The sequence below is a fragment of the Coccinella septempunctata genome, chromosome 4, assembly GCF_907165205.1.
Source record: "Coccinella septempunctata chromosome 4, icCocSept1.1, whole genome shotgun sequence".
In the NCBI taxonomy this organism is placed as follows: Eukaryota; Metazoa; Arthropoda; class Insecta; order Coleoptera; family Coccinellidae; genus Coccinella; species Coccinella septempunctata.
The window spans coordinates 15,251,594-15,273,447 of NC_058192.1; the positions used below are offsets into that span (position 1 = coordinate 15,251,594).

The following is a 21,854-nucleotide window of genomic DNA, read 5'->3' on the forward strand; positions in this document are numbered from 1 at the left end:
ATATTGTCTTGTCTTGTATGGTGGCTCTGCTCTTCTACTTTTCGGTCGTCTATTATAGCAGATAACACTTGAAAAATTGGAACCATTGTCATACATTCCTCGGAGAAATTGTAGAGAGGAACTCCTCGAAACCTTTTTGTTTTTAAAATATAATTTTTTGACAAAGCTTTATCGAAAACCACGAAAATGTATACGATTAGATAATACAGGCACTTTATTTTTCTATTATTGCAATTGTTATTTTTTTATCATTATTACAATAAAAAATATTCAACAGTGACCACAATAATTTTGTTTTTTAAAATTATTGATTCTAAACAAATGAATTGGCACTGAATCACTGAGTTTTCATTTACATATCTTTTCAGTACCTATTCAATAAATCAATTTTACGTTGCAATTGTTTTTTTCGCATTTTATTATTTTAGAAATATAATTTTTACTTTTACTTATTTTTTCGTTATATTTTTCTTTTTGAGTGAAACACAAAGTTTCCCCACTACAAAAAGGGAAAAGTTAACATTTCAGATTATTTTATATTTTGCATTATTCTATTCCCTGCTCCTAGTGGCCACGATTATCAAGAGTTTCCACATAAGGTTTCATTTAGAATAACAAGTTTTGACAAGCTCATAAAGAACGATAACCCATTATTAAACGCTAGACCTCACTATTGAAGATTATAAATTCACTATGTAATAACAGTATCCACTCCTTCCATTTTAACAAAACAACTTAATTATTAATGCGAACTTGTTTACGTTCACCCTCAAATCTAGGATTCGATAAATTTGAACGTGTTTATTTTGACTACGAAAATTATTTCAGTGCTGCAGGAAGAAGAAAAACAAAACAGTCATTGTAATGTTTTTCGTAAACAAAGATTCACCTATATTACTCAAAAAGTCTCTAAGAAATAAAACGAAATGTAGAAAAAATAGAGGATTTCATGATTCCTTGAAATATCTTCTGTTCACTTCCCAATTTTTTGCCCTTTTTCCACTAAATGGCGTATTGGAGTCAAACTACAGAAAAATGTACTTTTCTTGGTTCACTATAAGAACATTGTACGCTCTTATAGTTTCCTGGGCTGCAATTCTGGAAGGTATTTGGTGTGCATACTTCCTGGCACAAACAAATGATCCTTTTGAGATATATGAATTGAGTGAGTATTTCTCATGAATCGTTTATGATTAATTCACATCAGAAAGAATAGTTGCATTATTATGGATAATTTTTTGTTAGAAACGAGCTCCGAAATATTGTAATTTTTTTATGGCAACTGTGTGGCTTGTGTGGCTATAGTATAGTTCCGACCAGATGTAGTTTTTTTCAAAGAATATAATCGGTGACATCAGAAGTGTACTTAACACTCGGCAGGGATAATTTATTCACTCAATTTGTTGGAAAGTTTTCCAATTAATTGAATTTACAGTAAAGTCAGGACTCAAGATTGACTTTCACACACATTTTTGGTGAACTGCATCGAAAGAAAGATTGATTTGTTCACTGGACTAGGACAATTTCTTTCCAATAATGAACATTTCGAACATAATGCAAAAAAATTATAATTCCCCAAGCAAATATTTGCAGGTTTTGAGACATTTGGTTTTCAAAAACTAATCTGCTGTGTGAATATGCAGTATGTACCTAATGCTCAGGTATAGTCATTGGGTATTAACGCCCATGTAAAACACAATGGCATAAAAAAAATAAGTGATTTACGAAATCGAATATGACAAAAATTGTACACTGATTCCGTTAAAATCCATTTTTCCCTGATTTTCAGATGTGGTCATGTTTTACTCCAGAGGAACACTAACCTGCCTGGCATTCTTGAAACTAGCTAAAAACTGGCCAGCTCTAATGGAAGAATTCGACAATATTGAGAATATGTTAAGGTCCTATCCACCCTCTAAGTTTCTACATACAAAATTAAGGATAATAACCTTCGCAATATTTTTTGCTGCTGCAGGTTGGTCTTTTCAATATTGAGAAAAAATATTATGTTCATGTGTTATGTTCCAGTTGAACATTTTTCAGTACAAGTAATGAATCTAGTGAAATCTCTCAGATGTGAAAATTCCTTAGCAATGGCTCTTCATCGTTTCTTCGCTTATATCTCGTACCGTCAAATATTTCATTACATACCTTATAACTTCTTTATTGGATTATTTTTACAGGTCAGTATTTGTGAAAATGAAATAACACTAATCAATATATTATATTATTATGTTTTGCGCCCTTGTTTAAAGAACCGGAGCATTACCATTTTGCTCTGTCGGTTATTCTCGAATTTTAAACAGAAGATTATCTCAAAAGATTAGGTTGGACTCTCATATAAAAAATTTGAGGACAAATTAAATTCCGTCTATCCGTGAACATTATTATTAGAGCAATTATGCGAAACCTGCCCAATGGTTTCAGAGAGAAATTCGAAATATTTTTCCAATATACAGTGTGACCCAGGGTGAAACCTTCAAACGTTTAGGATCTGTTTATCAGGACAAAATTTGAATTTTTATTTCCAGGGTCATCTGTTCTAATTTGCTCCGTTTTCGAGATAAAAAGCCGCTATATCTTTTCCTTAGTTAACTCTCTGAAGTTATAGGTCATTTTGTGCAGTTTGTCTGAGATATCAATTGGATATCTTTCTCCTGATACGTAAAGAGAAACAGAGTTTCGCAGATACTGTGGCTTTCAAATTTTGCACAAAATATTGACTAATGATAATGATAATGGGTAATTAGTTTGAACAATCGCGTAAGAAGCACCTGACTCCTTGTTACTGCAACTACAAGAAAATTGATTAGGAGCGCTTCATTCGAATTGAATCTAGCTACAAAATGAAATCCGTTTGGTTTTACTCACTAACTCACTTATTATCTACTAAGAATAGTTTATATTTGCCGATATTTCTATCCTTATATCTATGTTTTCAGGTTTTGAACATGTTTATTACCTTTGGATGGACTTTTATAGATGTTTTCATAGTATACGCCAGTATAAATTTTTCAGAGAAAATAGTTCAGTTGAATAAACAGATTAGTTTAACTGTCGAAAAACAGGTAAAGGTTGAAAGTATGAGTAAATTTTCGCTATATTTTATAAAATTTTCTTCAATTAATAATTTGTCTTATGTTATGCGAATAAAAAATTAGTGTGTTGATACTAGACAAGTTCCGAAAAAACTGAATACTGCTTATTAATAATTGTTCGATTTTGTTTTTGTTACAGATATAATTTGTATTCAAACCATTCTTTACTATTATTTATAGTATACCTACTATAAATAACTGACAATTATTGTACGTGTATTAATATTGTGTTTCCAAAATGATTTTATTCAGTAATTATGTATAAAAGACTCAACGATTAGCAACCATGGTGAAACTTCACTGTAAGAAGCTTCGAGACTTTTCTAGTACCTTTATAGTGCTATTCCTAGAAACATTTAATTGACAATTGACATGTTGCAGGTTGAATCCCCCGTAGTCTGGAGATCGCTCAGAGAAAATTATACAAGACTGCTTCATCTTTTCGCAAATTTCAACGATAAATTGGATAATATCATACTGGTATCTTTCGCATCTAATATTTTTTTTCTCCTGACCCAGCTCTTCGCCTGGATGAGATTGAATGCGACCGATGAGATCGCCCTTCAACACATCTATTTCCTATTTTCAATTTTCCTTTTGATTATTCGCACTTCATTTGTATGTTTTTATGGTGCAAGCATTCAGGAGGAATCTCAAAACTTGATAAACAATCTAGTGACCACACCATCCAATCTCTACAATGAGGAGGTGGAAAGGTTCATTGTTCAAGTCAGTACTTCCCCAATGATTTTGTCCGGGAGTAAATATTTTCGTATAACAAGGAGTCTTATATTGAAGGTTTGAATTGATTATTTTGAGTACAGAAACTGAACTGAGAGGATTATTTTTTTTCCTAGATTGCTGGTTCCATCGTTACTTATGAGTTGGTCATGATACAATTCTCTGAGAATATCTCTAAAAAAGGGGGAGGATCACCTTGTTGATTGATGCTGAGGAAAGTTTTCTGTATGAATCTGTGTAGAGCAGTTATTGAATAAATTATTTCAATACATGAAAATTAATGTTGAAGAATTTTCAATGAAAGTATAATAGGAAACCAGGTTTCCTTTGAGAATCATATAGCCACATAATTTATAATTGACCAGTTTTTTTAGAGGGTATGCGTAATTCTATACAAGGTGACTTCTGAAAAATGACCAATCGGCAGGCGATAATAGAGGACCATATGAGGATTAAGAAATGGGCACTAGACCTCTCTTATGCCCATATTAGTTTCTGAGACTGGGGGTTTCCTGAAAATCATAGAATAGAATGTTCAAACCCCTATAATTTCATAAATTGTTGCATCGACTTTTATGATATTTCCCACGCTCGTTGTCTTCTAGATACTCAAAAGTATCAAGAAGAAAACAGGACCGTACTGGATCGATTTTTTCATTAAAAATAAAATAATATCTATACCTAATACATTCTCGAAATAATCGACTTATTTCGGAAATATTCGAATCTATGATTATGAGTAATATGCTGAAAAATAAAATAATGTAATAGTCCATTTGTTTTTATCACAATCACAAAATTCGAGGAAGGTTTTTTCAACCCTTAAGAGAAATTGAGTTATGGTTTTGAGAAGTTGTATATAGATGGTGGTATGGTGGGAATATACAATAAAATTGAAATTTCAGCAATGTAAAAAATCCACTTAGAACTCAGTGGCATTATGAGGAATATTGCAAAACCTCGAAAAATGAATTGTTATTGTGAAGCCTTATAAGTTCTCAGAAATTATATTGATAATGAAAGAAATATATGACTGCATTGAGAATTTATTGACTCAAAAATAAATAATCTTCATACTTTTCAATATATAGGAAGGAAATTTCAAATTTTAGAAACAGATGGTGCTGTTCTCAACATACGCCATTTTCTCTAAAGAATGTTGATTGAACTGAATGAGCACTAGCTCATATGTTATAATAGCTGCTGCGACCTGTAAATAAGATATTCGAATTTAATGAAAGTCTCTATGAATTGGGAATGTGAATACTCACATTGAGTACAGAGCCTTTGGTGACTCTAAAGAAGTTATGACCTGTTAGTGCATTATTCGAAAAATTTATTTGCTGCAACAATCTCAGCATCTAGCGTTGAAAAATAAATAGAACGTTAATATTTTTTCAACGATCTGAAGGAAAGGATAATTCAAATTGAGAATGAGAACAAATATCACATCGGTGTTTTTACTATTTTTTCACAGGATAAGCGGAGTTCCCAAAAAAAATAACAAATCAAGTTTTCAATTAATTTTCTGAGAAGAAAGCTCAATTTGAATGTTCCTTAACTACATAGTTCCACTCACATGATCATTGTATTCCTGTGTAGAAGCTGTGTTAAGGTAAGGTACCAAAGATTTGGTCTCGTCGTTCAGCAAACCTCCAAAAATCGACACCAAAATTGTACGAGATATAACACAGGCGAAAGATGAGTAAAAATAAACTATTTCCACATTACTTGACATTTGCCTAAAACAACGACAAAAAATACTACCCGTATTGTGGTTATTCTGTAAGCTTCTTTAAATTTTTAACGGATATTCATTTTCGCACATTAACACGTTTGATGCATTACTATTATTTTGAGCTGATGTGATTTAGTACAACATGATCAAATAGTTGATATGTCTTTTAAATTCCTGCATTATTTTAACATAAATCATATAAATTAACCACTTATATCGAATAAATAAGGTCCATTATTAACGGAATTAGCTGTTACATAAAAAGGAAAATATAACTGATATTGGGTCACATCTTGAATGAATTTTCAACAGTTATTGAGATTTCAACTGTTCACTCTTACCTCAAACTGACGAACAAACGAATTAGAATGAAAATCAAATTGGTGCTGTAGGAAACTAGAAGCAGATTGGAAAGTATTTCATCCAGGAGGTGAATAATATTACACATTTTATCATAGTCTACGTGCACCTCACTCCAAAATTGTATTTCACTTTTCTACAAGTGGAAGAAAGTTAAAATCAATAAATTAAAGTGAATTGGGACTGTGAATCGGAATAAGGTTTCCAATTTTGAATTACACTATTCAAAATTTCTTGAAAATGTTTATATAAAAATATTTTCCTCTTAATAAAAATCATCATTTTTGTTTGTTTCTTGAGTTATTCGAGGCAACTGTGCGCACTTTTGCCTTTCCAGCCATACCGTGTTTAAAATGTTGAAGCTAGGAAAATTAAAACATATTCATAAGATAGAGAATTTTCTAATCTATAAAAACACATCAAAAAGCAAACATACAAAAACGTTTTTTTTTTCCGCAAAAAAAATTTGATAGTGAAAGTCGGAGTGCGTTCACCATTCCTGGTGAACACAACACTTGATACATTCCCCTGTTGGTGGCTCTTCATATTTTTTCGAACAAATAGAACAAAATTGATCTCCTCTTAAGCAAGAAAATCAACAATGTCATAATTTATTCCTCACTGAACTAATGCCCATATAATGAATCTATGCGCATACACACCCGCGCACACTTTACCCAGTAAGCCACAATTTGAATTGACGTACTTATAGAGTTGAGCAGCTAAGAGAACCTAAGTTTTTATTATATATTTAGATTAATATGCCCATGATCGAATGAAATATTGTTTAACACTGTCGGACTCGGAACTTGGACCTGGCAGAATTTGCAGAGATGCTAAAAATTAACAAGAAAACTAGAGAATTTGATTGATTGCAAATAAAAAGTTAAAGAAACGTCGCACGTCGCATTGCATAGTCGAGATATACGCACTGCGCACACTTACCCACTGCGCTCAGTTACCCCGAATGACTCTATAATGTTTGGATGTTCAAAAAAACTTGTATTTAATTGAATACAGCTTTTCTGTAATGCATAACTTCCATGATGATCCATTTTATGACCAATGGTCTTAATACAAGATATTCCAATATTTTCAGAAATTTTGGAACAGATTCTGAAGAGTAGGTAGGTACCTCTATTACAACAATTGACTAAAGAATACGAGTCCCGTTTTTTCCAAATAATATGAAAATATTCTTTTTCGCAGATATATTGAATACACGACTAGAATCTAAACTTATTTGAACACTTTTGGTATAATAACTGAATAAAATTATGGCGTCATCATTCAGTACATTGAATATTTCTGAAAATTTCGAAAAATTTGTTGACAGAATTGGCTAGAATACTTACGATACTATCAGTTACGAAAAGTTTCGCAATTCTCCTACTGTTCAATCTCGAGTGAAACATCAATCCCTGATTCACTAAATATTTCTTCACCCTCATAGTGATCTGATGAAATCTTTCCGTCATAATTATGCTAATAACAACGATGAAAACATCGCAAAAATTCCAAATGAATGCACCCATCCAGCTTTGGACCTAAAAAAAGAAACATTGAGATAAATAATATTTAATTTTCTCCCAAGATATAACTATAACCACTCACAGCACATATCAATCCAATGGCAAGATTGAAATCAATGTAATGATATACATAGTGAAAATGTTTTTTAAGGTAATATTCCCATCCAGTTGAAGTGTTATCACAATTTTTTGATAGCACCATAAATGCTATGGATAAAGCATGTTCAACTGAAACAAAAAAAATTAAGAAAATTATAGCTGCTTTTGAGTGTATACCTATACATACCGAAAGCAGCTAAAAGCAAAATACAACTGATGAAGTAAATCTTTCTTGGTAATACTGGTCCACTGTCATATTTTGCCGAAAATTCGTTTTCCACCTTTGAAACTAATTTGGAGAATGTTTGCCAATCTCTTGCTATTTGTATGAAAGTCAGTAAGATAAGGCAGATGCATAAATTGTATAAAGGTGTAACTAAAACATAAGTAATTTGAAAAAGAGGTGAAGCACTAAAATGAGCAAATTCATCAGAATTGACGTCATGTAAACTAATCTCTATTGAAAACCTCTTTATTATTTATACTCAGTTCATAAATATTAGCTAGCTATTACTTACTCATTTGGTACAAGAAAATTCCCTCTTCCTGCAGAGCTTTGACAAAAGATAAAATGCTGTACACGAAAAAGCAAAGAGCCAAAAATATGGTGTATATAACTTTCCAAGACCATTTGAAAACAGCGTTGTTGTCTGAATCGAAAGCGTTGTGAATCGGAAAAACACCAAAAAACTGGCATATTACCAGGAGAACCCTCAAGCAATCATTCGTGGTATAATACTTCTTCTCTTTTTGGACATTAGTACCACCCATTTTCATGTTACCTTCTCGGAAATAATCATGCCCTATGGGGTGAATGGTGGAAATATTTTCGACAGGTATGTCCACGTTTTCCAATAGCATTTCGAACAAGTCGATATGAATTTTTTATGAGGAATGGGGTGTTTTTGTTTCTCAGTCGATTTTAAAGGTTTTCCGATAGGTAAACAAGAACGAGTAAACATCTCGCAATGCTATATGTCATCACCATTTTATTGATATACGTTACGAGATTTTTTGCGGAACTTCTGAGTTCTGGTGAATCTGTTCTGTGAAAACAGAATGAATGAAATGGTTGATATTCCTTTTACTTTCATAATTGATAATTTTGCAAAGAATTATTTCACCCATGAACCATACTGTTTCCCCAGTCATTTTTCTATGCAAAATTCAACACTTGGAATTTTTTATAAAATTAATAGTCGATAAAAAAACAAAGATTATGGTATGATTCCATTTTCCTTGAGTTTTTCAACAAGCCCAGACATGGTGATGAAACCCTGATGATTCCTTCAAATATTGTGATGATGTGATCGATACTTGATGAAAATCCATAAAAAACAGAATTATATGATTTTCACTTCTTCACGATACGTGTTTCTCTATCATAATATTATCTTTAGGTGGGTGAAGGTGAAGTTTATCCCTAACCCTGTATAATTAGCAATATAAAAATCATTTTGAAAAATCTATTATTTTTCACGCAATTTTTTAAATGCATAGGTGAAATATGTTTCAAACAGAAAATTGATTCAGAGAACCTTTTTTCTTACTTTACTCGATCCTGTCAAATGCTCTCTGTCTCAATAAATCATTCAGTTTGATGTTATATTGCTTATTTATTATACAAGTGAAGTGAAGAATCCTGACCAAGTTCGAATTGCGTTTAGTTTTTTGCATCCCTTTTAGATTTTTCAAATAATTTCTTCAGCACCCAATATTCAGTACATCATGTCGATTTATATAGGAAAATGTATTTTTTACGTTAGTTACAGTTGCCGCTGGACTAACTGTAACTTCAAATTGAGAATTGATTTTTCTCCTACAAGAATTACGTTATTGTTTTATTTCTGTCATTACAAAGCATCGTATGATGTGGAATGTTAATTTTACTTTAATGTTATTTCTTAATCCCATTTCTTCTCATATTTCATATGATTCTTTTAATGCATTCATTCTGTTTGATATTTGAAAAACACCACTACAAATCAAAAATTCTGTCTCGTAAAATTGCTGGAAATGGGAAAAATTGCCCATTATTCCGTTTCCTTCAGGCTCCAAACTATTTTTCCGACATCTGCCAATATTTAATAATTTATATTACTATTTCCATTCCCAAAAATCCATAAAACTCTTTTTCATTCTCTGTCAAACTTGTGATAATTCCTCTTTTTCTCATAATAAAACACAAAATATAATCTTAACCTTTTTATTCATATTATTAATCACATATTTAAGCATGACATAATAATGGATATACCATTCGAATAATGCAAATCGTTCTGAACGATACGCAGTGAATGTTTAACAACTCAATGGCACTTGTTGAGAGAATTGATACATTCCTCTTGTTTTACCAGAGCCCCAAATTCCAAAAGCATAAGCTCGAAAGTAAGGATAGTTCCAACAATCTGCAACCACAATGAATATTGTGATCTCTGATTCAACACCTGAATTCATCCAGACAAATAAAAATTCAATTCAATGAAGGATATTATTTGTATTTATCAAGTATCATTGAAAATACATTTACTTGATATGTTAAAGCTCTTAATTTTATCATCTTTGACTAGAGGGCCAAACTGAAGTAACATCAGCTCCATTGTTATAATGGTTCCGATTATCTGTAATCATTAGAGTGAAAACAGCTAACTATTAGCAAGGAAAAATTTATTACTATCTACATATTGTATAAATTCGTTGCCTTCACAAGTGAAATGTGCATCAATGCAAGATTTTCAAGAATTCTTGCATATTTTATCTATTTTGTCTTAAAATCGAGCAAAGCCCTCAAGAAGCACTTCTGTTTTTAATATTTGGAAAAAATACGCAAATATTTGAGATAAAAATGATTTGAATTAAAACACGTGTTAACTGAAAGTTGAACCAGCAGCCGATGGTGATCGAAAAGAGGAAGTAGAAAAGTTTCAAACAAATAGAAGCCAATTTTCACACACATTTTTGCTGCAACAGCAAACTGGAAACAAAATTCAAAAAATGTAGCTCAATTCTGCCATAACACATCCAGAACGAAGAACAGAAAGCTAAGCTGAATAAGAAAGAATATATTTCGAGTGAGCAGAGTGTCCATAAAGCGGTGTGCTGTTCAATGGCTTCCCAGACCAAGCAGTGATCAGAGTTTAGCCCCGAAGTATTCATTAAGCATAAACAGTAAAACTGCCACTCACTTTTAAAAGAAATCCTCTAGTGACGATAAATAGTTTCGATCCAGTTATTCCAATTGGTATAGAACTGATTTGGTCGATGAATCTACTCACCTTGAAAAATGAATAATTTTCAGATGATTTGAAGATCAAAAGTGAAAGAAAAGTGTATCTAATGATCGTAATGATCAGCTTCCAATAACGAAAGCTTTCACATTTCAAAAGGTCCTGGTACAAAAAAAAAAAAATCGTACACTTAATGCGTTTTCAAAGAAGTATTTGGCGGGAAATACAAATATAGAGCCTTTGGTGGAAATTTCGCATAAATATCTCGGGTGTGGTGGAGTTTATAGGCACGAATTCTTCAACAATTACAGTCATCAGGTCCCACTGAGCCTTTGAAAGATGCTATCATAGCCTCATTTTGCTCAGACCAGATTTCCATCAATCTTGACTAGAGTGGGCTGCAGCTTATATAATGCAATAACTAAGAATGAATAATAATAATATTGTAATAACCCCTTACTTCGATATTATACTGCTTATGTGGGACTGAATGTAATCTATCTATGGGTTTTCTGCTCTCATCGTTCACCCAAGCACCATATAACGTTATGGAAGCTGTTCTTAATAAGAGAAATGCGAAAGAGTAAAAATAGTAAGCCTTTTCAATGAATCCTTTGCGATCTCTGAAATCAGAAGCAAATTATACAGGCATATAGTTACCCATAAATAGTTTGAGATAAAATTCTGCTTGTGAAAAATTCTTCGAAAATACAAGGTGCGGAAGAACCGATTGATGAGTTTCGAATGGTCATTGTTCGGGCATTGGGGGGCAGGTAAGTAGGTGCGTAAGGGCTCTTTGTGTTGATGAATTGAACATAAATACTCGTCAAATACTCACTTCAAGCTGTTGTAGAGCTGAATACAAATGAAAAATATATTGTTTGTGAATGAAACAGTTACCAATAACGATATATGTTTATCCACAACTGTGCACAATTGATACAACCTGTTGAAATCTTCCCTTGTTTCTCTCCAATATTTGTCGTCAGTATCCTGAAAATTCTGAGACGAAATTTTTACTTCATATACTCCGTCACAAATTGTTGGAGAATTCAAAATTCACCTTTTTTTGGATTGCCTCAGCTATTTGTTTGAATCTCACAGCCAAACCACAGCTGATCAGTATAATAAATGAATCTGTATAATTCCAAGTTACAGTAGATATTATGTTGGCCAACTGGAATGTACAATATCATTAAGAAATAACAACATAACTATCGATTTACCTTCACCAAGAAAGCAGACCAATAAGAAAATGTAACTAATCGGAAAACTTGTGGATGTGCAACATTAAAATATTCTTCTATTCTATTATTGTCCACTCGTCTACAAACTGAAGTTTTCGAAATATCGTTCAGAATGAATAGCAAATGTTCGGCTGTAACAGAATTAAAACTTCTCATATGTCTGGTTTGATACAGTTAACATGATATTTCAGATTTTCATTCTGCCCTGAAGATGAGCTATTATATCGGAGATATGTATGAATGATTAAAAAAAAAAAAATCAGAAATCAGAACGACCAGGATAGATTATTGAATGAACTTGAAAGTTTTATCAAAAAACACTAATTTTCATTGTTAATGATTTCCTAAGCACTAAGCAACTGTTGCCAAGAAACCAAAACTAAGGCAACCAGTTATTTCTTTGACAAAAAGTAACCATGGTTAACTTCACGAAAGCAGCATTACTTATGTTATAGTAGGTTTACACATGCAATGATTTACTGGCGCCGGTGACTTCTGGCGCGCCAGTAACTTTAAAATGCATATGTAAACACTCACTGGCGTGCAAACGTTATCTAGGCATGCATGGATTGAAAATTTTGGTCGCTTCCAAAATTGATGCGCCAGTATCTTTCCTTGCGCTAGTGAAATTACAACTTGCAAATGTAAACACATTCTGTGCACGCCAATGAATATTGTTTACGCAGCGGCAAATCACTTTTAAGGTTAGGTTTAATAGTTTACTTTGGTTCTTTTGTGAGTTTCGTATTTTAACGATGAACAAAAGAGAGAAGAAAGAAGAAATGGAAATCAGAAACCATAATACAGTTTTTAGAATTGTATGAACAAGTTCCTTGTTTGTGGGACGTGCATTCTGGAATGTACAAAAATTAAGATGCTAGGGAAAATGGCTATTTACAGATAGCACCATTAATGAATATTGAAGGATTTGGTGCATCGGAAGTTAAAGCCAAAATACGTAGTATAAGGAATACTTATACGTCAGAAATGTCAGAATTGGGAAAAATAGAGAAAAAAAATCTGGCGCAGTTACTGATGAGCTATACACACCAAAGTTACCATGGTTTAAAACAGCTAATAGAATTTTGCATCAAGTAGTACAAATTAGAGAGACACAGTCTACAGAAATTGAAACACAATCAACGTTGTAAAAGAAAATTAAATCCTTCTTGTTTCATTCTTAAATGATTTCGAAAGCTTTGGGGGTCTTCCATTGGAAGTTCTTTTAAAAGAGAATTTGAAGCAACCATCATTGGTATCTAGGAAATCCAATTTGCGCACCCATAAGCGACCTTTTCTTTTATGTCGTTTCTTCCGTTCTAAATCTTCAATCATACCTACTATCAATTATCGATTTTACAATTTTTCGACAATTTTTTACATGTCCTTTCGTGACATGATGTAGGTACCTACTATAACGAGAGTATCGATACTAGCAACTGGCGTGCAAAATACTGGAAACAGTGTAAACGCTTACTGGCGTGAAAGTTGAACTGGCGTTAAGACTGGCGCCGGTAAATCCATGCATGTGTAAACTTACTATTATATACAAGGTGTTCATAAACGATTGTAACATCGCAGTGGGAGTTAATTCTGAAATTCTATGATATAGTTCGACATTCTTTAATGAGGAGTAGAAATGAATATCCCGATGAAAACTGGGATGAAGCTTGAATTCGTGAAGACCCTCATTTTCTTACATTCTTACCTGTAGCTAAAATGATGACAACAGCAGAAGTAATTACGAGTCTTCTTCGGAAATTTTTCACTTCTTTATAGCATTTCAGAATAATTTCCGTCTGCGTCCATTCATCCATGATATAACTCCAATACCGCGAAATATTTATAAATGTAAGAGCACCAAAAAAATTCATAACATAAAACATTAGAGTCCCTAAAACAATACATTTGCTTTTAATTATAATTTAAACTTTAAATTCTCATCCACAAACCTGTTCTATCTAACTGAAAACCATGAACAGAAAAGTCGATGATGCAGAAAACGCCAAGTACAAAACTGCTCAGAACGTTTACTATGGAATATATGATTCTGATTGAGTACCATTCAAAGGGGAAATCATATCTGCCGTTTTTGTCGACTTTTTTCACGGGCATTAAACCAACGCATTGTCCGATGGTCACAAAGAAAGCGAATTGATTGCAGAAATTATCATCGATTTGGTTATTCTCGATATTGAGCACAACGTCCGATTTACATGGTCTGAAAATTGAAGGAAAAATAAGGATTTTCTGGAGGTGAATAATTGTCATCAACAGTTCAGTTCAAATGAAGGATCATGTCTATCAGGTCATGAGCTAGGCTGAGCTTATAGGTAGGTGAAATCGAATAAAATACGAGATAAAAGATCTGGTATAGCTTTTCTAAGTAAGGAGTGAATAATTACATGTTACACTTTTCCGAAATGCAAAATGCTCCAATTTTTTTCGGCATTTGGAAATGAAAATCTTGTAGAAACTACATTTCTACACAAGAGAAGTATATGTACTGTGTTACATCCGTAAGATGCACACACTGTCTTCGAGAGAAATCCATTCCTAGAATGAATTTCATTCGTTCTGGAAAAGTAGGATATGAAAACCATTTTTTTTACAATAAATCATAAAAATGATGAAAATGAAAAATCTCAGAAATTTAAAAAAAATTCTAAAATTCCTCTGTCAGTTAATCTAAAAACGAACTAGAAAACAGGGCATTTTCCGGATAGGGTCTTAAGAGTGTTTATCATATTTTTCTACGTTTAGAATATAACATTTTAACTTCATTTCAGAACACCTTGTAGAAGTGCAGCCTCTGACTATTTTGGTTCAGAATCTAATAATGCTTAAAGCTTATGTATCAAGTACGAATACCACTGATTTGGTCAAATAATCTTTCGGCATAACTAAATATTTGTCCAGACAATAAACTTCTTCCAGGTTTTTTCAGAAACTATCTGGGTAAAATTCGGAACAATGTTCAAGACAAGCACTAACATAATTTAGGATTCTGATGAATATAGGGAAAACTCTTCGACGTTCGTAAAGAAGCATTGAAAAGGGGTTGAGAGTGATAGATACATCATATCTCATCAATAAATGGCACGAATATAGCTGAATATCACATCAGAAGGATACAACAGCAATGACGAGAAAATTCAAGAAGCTAATAAGTTTTGATCATCAGTAGCCAGACACAGCATAAAGAAAATTAATGATTCATATCTTTTTACCTTCTCGGCATTTTCACCTGGTGCAAAATTTAAGTGAAAAATATCTTAGCCACTCAAAACAGTTTTAGCTGGTACAGACTCACAAACGATGGGATGAAATTGCTGAACATGTTTTCAGGCTCAACTTGATTAATGAAGTTTTCGGTGTGTTATGTTGTTTACGATAAAAAGCGTCAGCCAAGCTGGGAAAATATAGTAATAACACGCTTTCAACGAAAATATTGACACAATGCATATTTTATCAGTTCGGGTATCGGTGGAAAGGGTGGAACCTATTAAAAGTATTTTTCATAATGGAGCGTGTTGTCAATAAAGAATTATCAATTGATCTCTGTATTGAATTTAATTTACTCGCGCGGTATTGACAAAGGACATGTCTGATAACGTCAAATCCTGTTGGATTTATTGACCCACTGAAAGGATTCATATGCAACTCAAAATTATTAATAATTCATATCGTAGTATATTTTCTGAGCATGAGCATTTTCGTCGTTTAAATTTATGATTCGAGAAATTCCGCATGCTGGTTCAGAAATTCCGAAGGCGATAAAACATTTACGCAATATCAATTCGAAAACGCCTGCCGGTTTTTAAGCGGCCAGCTTGTATATAGCCACGTGTACTCAAGACTCACTGCCATTTCACAATGATGTTAATGGTAATGGTAATGTTAAAAGTGAGCTACGATGTTGACGCTTAAATAATAATGAATTTAAGAAATATTTATCATTATCATCAACATTACGCTTGACATTAACATTGATAGGAACAGTATCGTAGTAGCTCTATTATTTATTATTATTTAAGCGTTTACATTGTAGCTCACCGTTAACATTACCATAACCATTAACATCATATTGTGAATTGGCAGTCAAGCACAGTAGCAACTGTGCAGTGTGTAGTAGCCACAGAACACACCCATGACTTACTTTATGGTAGTAGCATAAATGAAGTGGTTAAGTCAAGTACACAGGGCGAGTTTACCAGCTAACAAGAAGGCATGTAAGAAGCCAGCGAGTCAGCATGTGCGCTACTACTCGAGTACACAAAGAATTTCTCACTTGCTCAGCATCCAACTAGCTGGCAAGTAGAAACCACGTGTTGCAAATGCTATTAACACCTTGTGTACAAGCTACTGTGAATACACACTTGGCTAACTGGCCAACTTGTAAACTTACAAGCTACTCGCTCAAAAGCTGGCGAGTGACGTGTAAAGTCGCGGGCAGAGAGTTTTTATACAAGCAGCTAACGGAGCAAATGCGTCAAGTACTTGACTACTTTACAAGCTGCTTGTGAAAAAGCCGGCTTGTAGCTTGTAAACTCACCCCATGTAATTGACACTTTACAGTAGCTTGCACACGAGTGGTTAGCAGTGTTAGAAACATTAGCAGCACCACCAGGGACTCTCTGTCAACACGTGGTTTCTAATCGCAAGCTTGTTGACAAGCATAGATAACAGAGAGTAGCTATTATATACTCTATATATAAGTAATTTGTGACTCTACTAGAGTTGGCTACTACGCAAGTAGACAATTGTGTGTGTGTGCATTAGCCGAGTCGCCCGCTTTTTGCAGGCCGGCTTATTTTAGCTCATAGCTCGTATGCTAGCCCCGCCTACTGTGCAATTATTAGCTCGGTTATTATTGCTGTCGCCCCTAGGTTATATTCCTTTCTAGCCCTTCACAATTTCAAACCTTCAATAACAGGAAGTTATAGTTAAAATAATTTTTTCTAGAAAAAAAGGTTTTTTCTACATGTCTAAAGATTTTAATGCTGAACATATTCGAGGGAAGGGACCTGCTTATGTTTGTGGATAATTCTTATATTGTTTTTCACTTAGGCCCAGATCAAACTTGCTACGTCACTGTTTCAATTCATAAGAATTCCAAAAATATATGGAATGTTAGGAAGGAGTAGGTACAATAAATACACTCTCAATTGAAAAGTCTTATTTAAATCTTTTATGATCATACATCGAATACATCATCCTAATCTGTGTTATGGGTCCTCATATGCACAGTTAAAGGACTAGTTTGTGAAAATGATTTTTTACAAATTTTACAACTGTATGGCTTCTCTCCAGTGTGTATCCTCAGATGAACCTTCAAGGTTGATGCCTGGTAAAATCCTTTGTTGCAATAGTAACAGATGTAATCTCTATAACCTGTAAAGAAATATTTTATTTGCAAGTACAAACATTCAGTTAATAATTCTTGTTGTCCCAAATCCCAATTAAAAAAAATATGAATTTATAGGTAATAATCAAAATACTTTGGAAATAGAGAATGATGTCCGATTTTCTGAATATTATAAAAAACCAACTATATAATTAATTACATCAGTTATTTGATTTTGAGTAAAAATTTTTGATGCATTATTGACATTTGGTGAATTGAACGTTTCAGATACACAAATAATGAAACTAACTGTCTTACCATTATGTGTCTTGCGATGTAACTTCAAATCTTCACTTCTCGGAAATGCCTTTGGACACAAATCACATTTATAGGGTTTCTCGCCAGTATGAATCCTAACATGTTTCTTCAGTTGCGATGAACTAACACACCCATGGTTGCAGTATTGACAGACATAGGGTTTCTCTCCGCTGTGGGACCTTTGGTGGACTGTAAGTCTTGAAGGGTCTGGAAAAGCCTTTCCACAAGTCGAACAAACATAAGGCTTTTCACCTGTTCGTAACAAACAAAATTATCAGATTTTCTCGGTCCATACATATCTCGTTACAATGAATATAATTACAAAGAAAAAGTTAACCTTTTGTCAGGATTTTAAGAAAGGGATTCGGTTTACATTTGGTTGCAGGGGAAAAGTTATTTACTGTAATAAATTTAACAAATAATTTGGTTTCTACGAATAAGTGCTGTGGTTTCTTATATTCTTATATAAGAACTGAAAAACCAGCGCTAGCGCTTGTCAATCTTTTTTGGTCACAGGTAGTGAATTCACGGAGTAAATCGGAAGGAAAGAAAAAGGGGCATCCGATCTCAAATGCGCTACGGGTGCAACGGACACTTTCGCCAGCCAGAACCAAGACTTACACTTAAAGGGCAATGAAGTCGGGGTCAGCTTCGAAACTACGGAATTGCAGGTCGGGGAAATTAACAAAGCACGGCGTTAGGAAAAAGTTCTCTTATCTGTTTTCTCCTTCCAACGGGTTTGCACGCCGGCCAGAAATCGTACTTCCAGCGAAGAGAAACCAAAAAGGATAAGGGAAAAGGTATACAATTGTTCACCACTCTTGTTTCTGCTTCCAACGGGTTTGCACGCCAGCCAAAAAATCGTACTCCAAATAGTACTACAACTGATAAGGATAGGGGAAAAGGCACACTTGTTCACCACCAAGGTTTCTGCTTTTAACGGGTTTACACGCCAGACAGAAAATCGTACTCCCAGTGCTTGAAATGAGTTTTTTGGGAAGAAGGTTGAAATTATGTGTTTGAAATGCGAAGTTTGAAAGATATTTTATATAAAATCCTCTTTTTCTGTCTAAAGGAGATCCCATGAAGATTTCTAAGATTGTATAGCTACAAATTACCAATTCTTTTACCCCACTTTCAGAACAGAAAGTGTTACTGTACCTGTGTGAGTACGTTTATGTATGACTAAGTTACTGGAAGTGGTAAACCCCTTTCCACAGAAAGGGCAAACATGATCCTTCACTCCAGTATGTGTTTTCATATGCATTGCTAATGATCCAGAACCACATAACCTATAAGAGGTAAATATGAAAGTGTTCGAAAATTTCTTATTTCTAACTAACCTTTTATCACAAAGACCGCAAACATGTGTTTTCAATTTCAAATGGGTCTTTGAATGTACTGCCAAGCTTGTATAACGTGAGAATGCTTTACCACAAGTTTTACATTGGAACGATTTCTCATCAGCATGGGCCCTTGTATGCTCCAGCAACCTGAAAGATTGGGCAAAAGACTTCGAACAGATTTTGCAGGAATAAGGTTTTTCGCCAGTATGGGTTCTGATATGGCGGGCTAAATCATCTGATCTCGAGAAACCCTTGCCACATTCATTGCAAAGGTGTTTTTTTGTACCATCATGAACCTGTAATGAAAGTGTGCTACGAAAATGTTTACAAAATTCATTCTGTTTCTGAGAGAGAAATATAACGAATTGAAACTGTTTAAATGATTTACAATTCATAAAAATTCATATTTCAAATATAATATTCTAACTTCGATTCTTGTGCAAAAATAGGAAACAGTGCCCCTAAAACTGAGTTCTTTCTCTTCTTGATCATGAACTCGACTCTCCCTTAAGCCTTGTTCAGACAAGGCTGGTAGGTTCAGTGGACTAGAGAGTAATTAAGTGTGTGAACACCTAGAATTTAGTCAAGTAGGACAGTATAGCGGGCGTTTCAGCTACTAAATTATTCGCTACTCAACTACTATTGTAGCCTGTAGTCTTAACAAGGATTTAGAGAAAAGATTGACTCCTGAATGAAATGTGCAGAAAGATGAAGAAAAGGGGAGCAATTCAGTTCAGAGCCGATTAGAAGAGTGAGACATATCAGGTGGTATTGTGTTCTGTGGTGGCCATGTGAAGCCTTATTTTATAATAGCTACACCAGAGATTTTTTTTTTTTTGATGAAAATATGTACATGGACAATTTAAACTCATTTAGGTGGACCAAAAAAAAAACAAAATACATAATTTAATCATAATCCGATGATGAATTGACTTGAACTGTGTATATTGTTAGAATGTAGGTACATAGTTTTAGAATTTTTACCTTCATATGACGACTAAGTGTGCTTGCACTTGCAAAAGTCTGTTGACATTTGCAGCAAATATGAGTTTTTTTAGACTTTGATTCATTTTGGGGTTGAAAATGTATAGTAATGTGATCCTGGAAAACAAATATGTATAAATATATGTATATATATCATGTAAAATATATTGTATATGAATATGTAAGAATAAAGTATAGCCACTTGATTTATCACTAACATGACAAACTTTAAGAATTTACAATTTATATATTTTTCATGCTATATTTTATAATTAGCAAAAATTATCCATTAATTTTTGAAAATAATCTCATAAATACTATCATTTTTCTCTAAACAGTTGAAGAATATCTACCTCCAGATCTTGCTTGTTGGTGAAGCAGCTAGTACATTTTTCACAGAAGTAAAGAGTCTGATTTGTTTCATCTTGATTTATATTGTCATCTTGTACAATCAGTGGATCCTCTCTTATCGGTTTGATAGCTGAATAATTACTATCTGAAAAAAGAGAAACTGAATTGAGAAAAGTACAAAAAAATGTAAAAAAGAAATGAATTATCATTTATCCTTGTTCAGGAAATCAAACTTTAGTGAACAAAAATGCAAACAAGGCTAATGCTGTATGAATATGTTAGTGATAACTGCAGGCTATTGAAGTCTGTAAGCAACAAATAATAATAAAGTACTGACGCAGAAGGAAAACATATCATTAAGGAAGATGTTCCTAGATAAGTAAATAAGTCATACACTGCCAAACAACAATTTCTTCACGTACCATCAAAACTATTATTCAATGAACTTTCAATCTCATGTATTTCATGGCAACTGGAATTATTCTGAAAATTACCTACAAATAATAGATTTTTCATTTGAATTTCCCCTTTCATTTTATACCTACCAATTGCATCAGTATTCAAAGGACCATTTATTTCATTGATATCTTGTGAAGTGTTCCTATCAAAGTTTCCTAATATTTTAATATCTAACAATTCTGATTCCAATGGAATGGCGTTCAATTGGAGTTTCATCGCACAAGGAGACACATTTTGTTCAGTTATATCAAATTGTTCACTGGTTGCATTTGAGTTATCTATCAAATCCTCATCTGTGTCTCTATATTTATGGTGTGGTAAAGGTAACACTGAGGTATATGTTTTTTCCAATATCTGACGAAGAGTTGAATCTGATCTTTCACATAATTGTTTGAAGGAGTATGTTTTCTTTATGTTATCAACACATTGTTCACATACTTGACTTGGTAATCCATCGTTCTCTAGAACCTAATCCAATTTGAATACTAAAAAGAAAAATGCAAGTTTCTCATCATACCTGGACACTTGCATAGGATTGCAGCATCTGCAATAAGCTGATAGTTTGACCATTGCATTCATTTACATTGAAAATTGATTGAGATACATTTTCTTCCGTTAGACATGTTCTACAAATTTTATAGACATGTACTGTATCCAATGTCATTTTCCTTAATTTTATGAATCTTATTCATATGACTTCATGAATTGTATACACAATTTTAATAGGTGGGAATAATAGCAGAAGATCCATGTGAAAAAGACTTTGAACCTTTATGTTAATATTTTGATATAATTAGAAAATAATAGTCAATATGAATATTAATTCCTAATGATTTCGTGTTTTCCCTTCAAGAAGACAGTTTAGGATTTGAAGAATAACAAAAACAAAGAATTAGGTTAGTTACACTTAATCTAATATGTATTAGGTCTATATTACAAATGCACTACCAGAAGTTAAGTCTTTGGCCCTACTAACAAGGAGTTTAAGTTTTCTTTGGCGATTTGAG

General features: G+C 33.2%; 3 protein-coding genes across 3 annotated transcripts; 1 reads left to right on the top strand and 2 right to left on the bottom strand.

Moving 5' to 3' along the window:
• The first annotated feature begins 864 nt into the window (after window positions 1-864).
• Window positions 865-4,077, top strand: LOC123310838 (gustatory receptor for sugar taste 64f). The gene is made up of 6 exons (XM_044894515.1): window positions 865-1,165; window positions 1,790-1,975; window positions 2,044-2,048; window positions 2,943-3,068; window positions 3,480-3,896; window positions 3,956-4,077. The coding sequence occupies exons 1-6, from the start codon at window positions 865-867 to the stop codon at window positions 4,040-4,042; spliced, it is 1,122 nt and encodes a 373-aa protein (XP_044750450.1). The 3' UTR covers window positions 4,043-4,077.
• Window positions 4,078-4,884: 807 nt separating this feature from the next.
• On the bottom strand, window positions 4,885-14,351 carry LOC123310843. The gene is made up of 17 exons (XM_044894521.1): window positions 13,995-14,351; window positions 13,751-13,936; window positions 12,022-12,173; window positions 11,859-11,972; window positions 11,634-11,797; window positions 11,256-11,418; window positions 10,754-10,843; window positions 10,099-10,189; window positions 9,875-9,976; window positions 8,087-8,449; window positions 7,756-7,944; window positions 7,552-7,697; window positions 7,293-7,484; window positions 5,919-6,073; window positions 5,419-5,581; window positions 5,111-5,200; window positions 4,885-5,049 (listed from the first exon to the last, which is right to left on the bottom strand). Exons 1-17 carry the CDS (start codon window positions 14,311-14,313, stop codon window positions 4,948-4,950), a joined length of 2,781 nt encoding a protein of 926 aa, XP_044750456.1. The 5' UTR covers window positions 14,314-14,351; the 3' UTR covers window positions 4,885-4,947.
• Window positions 14,352-17,206: 2,855 nt separating this feature from the next.
• Window positions 17,207-21,751, bottom strand: LOC123312428 (zinc finger protein 2 homolog). The gene is made up of 9 exons (XM_044896854.1): window positions 21,365-21,751; window positions 20,934-21,315; window positions 20,811-20,882; window positions 20,391-20,533; window positions 20,038-20,154; window positions 19,051-19,349; window positions 18,869-18,999; window positions 17,708-17,959; window positions 17,207-17,436 (listed from the first exon to the last, which is right to left on the bottom strand). Exons 1-9 carry the CDS (start codon window positions 21,509-21,511, stop codon window positions 17,261-17,263), a joined length of 1,719 nt encoding a protein of 572 aa, XP_044752789.1. The 5' UTR covers window positions 21,512-21,751; the 3' UTR covers window positions 17,207-17,260.
• Window positions 21,752-21,854: the final 103 nt, after the last annotated feature.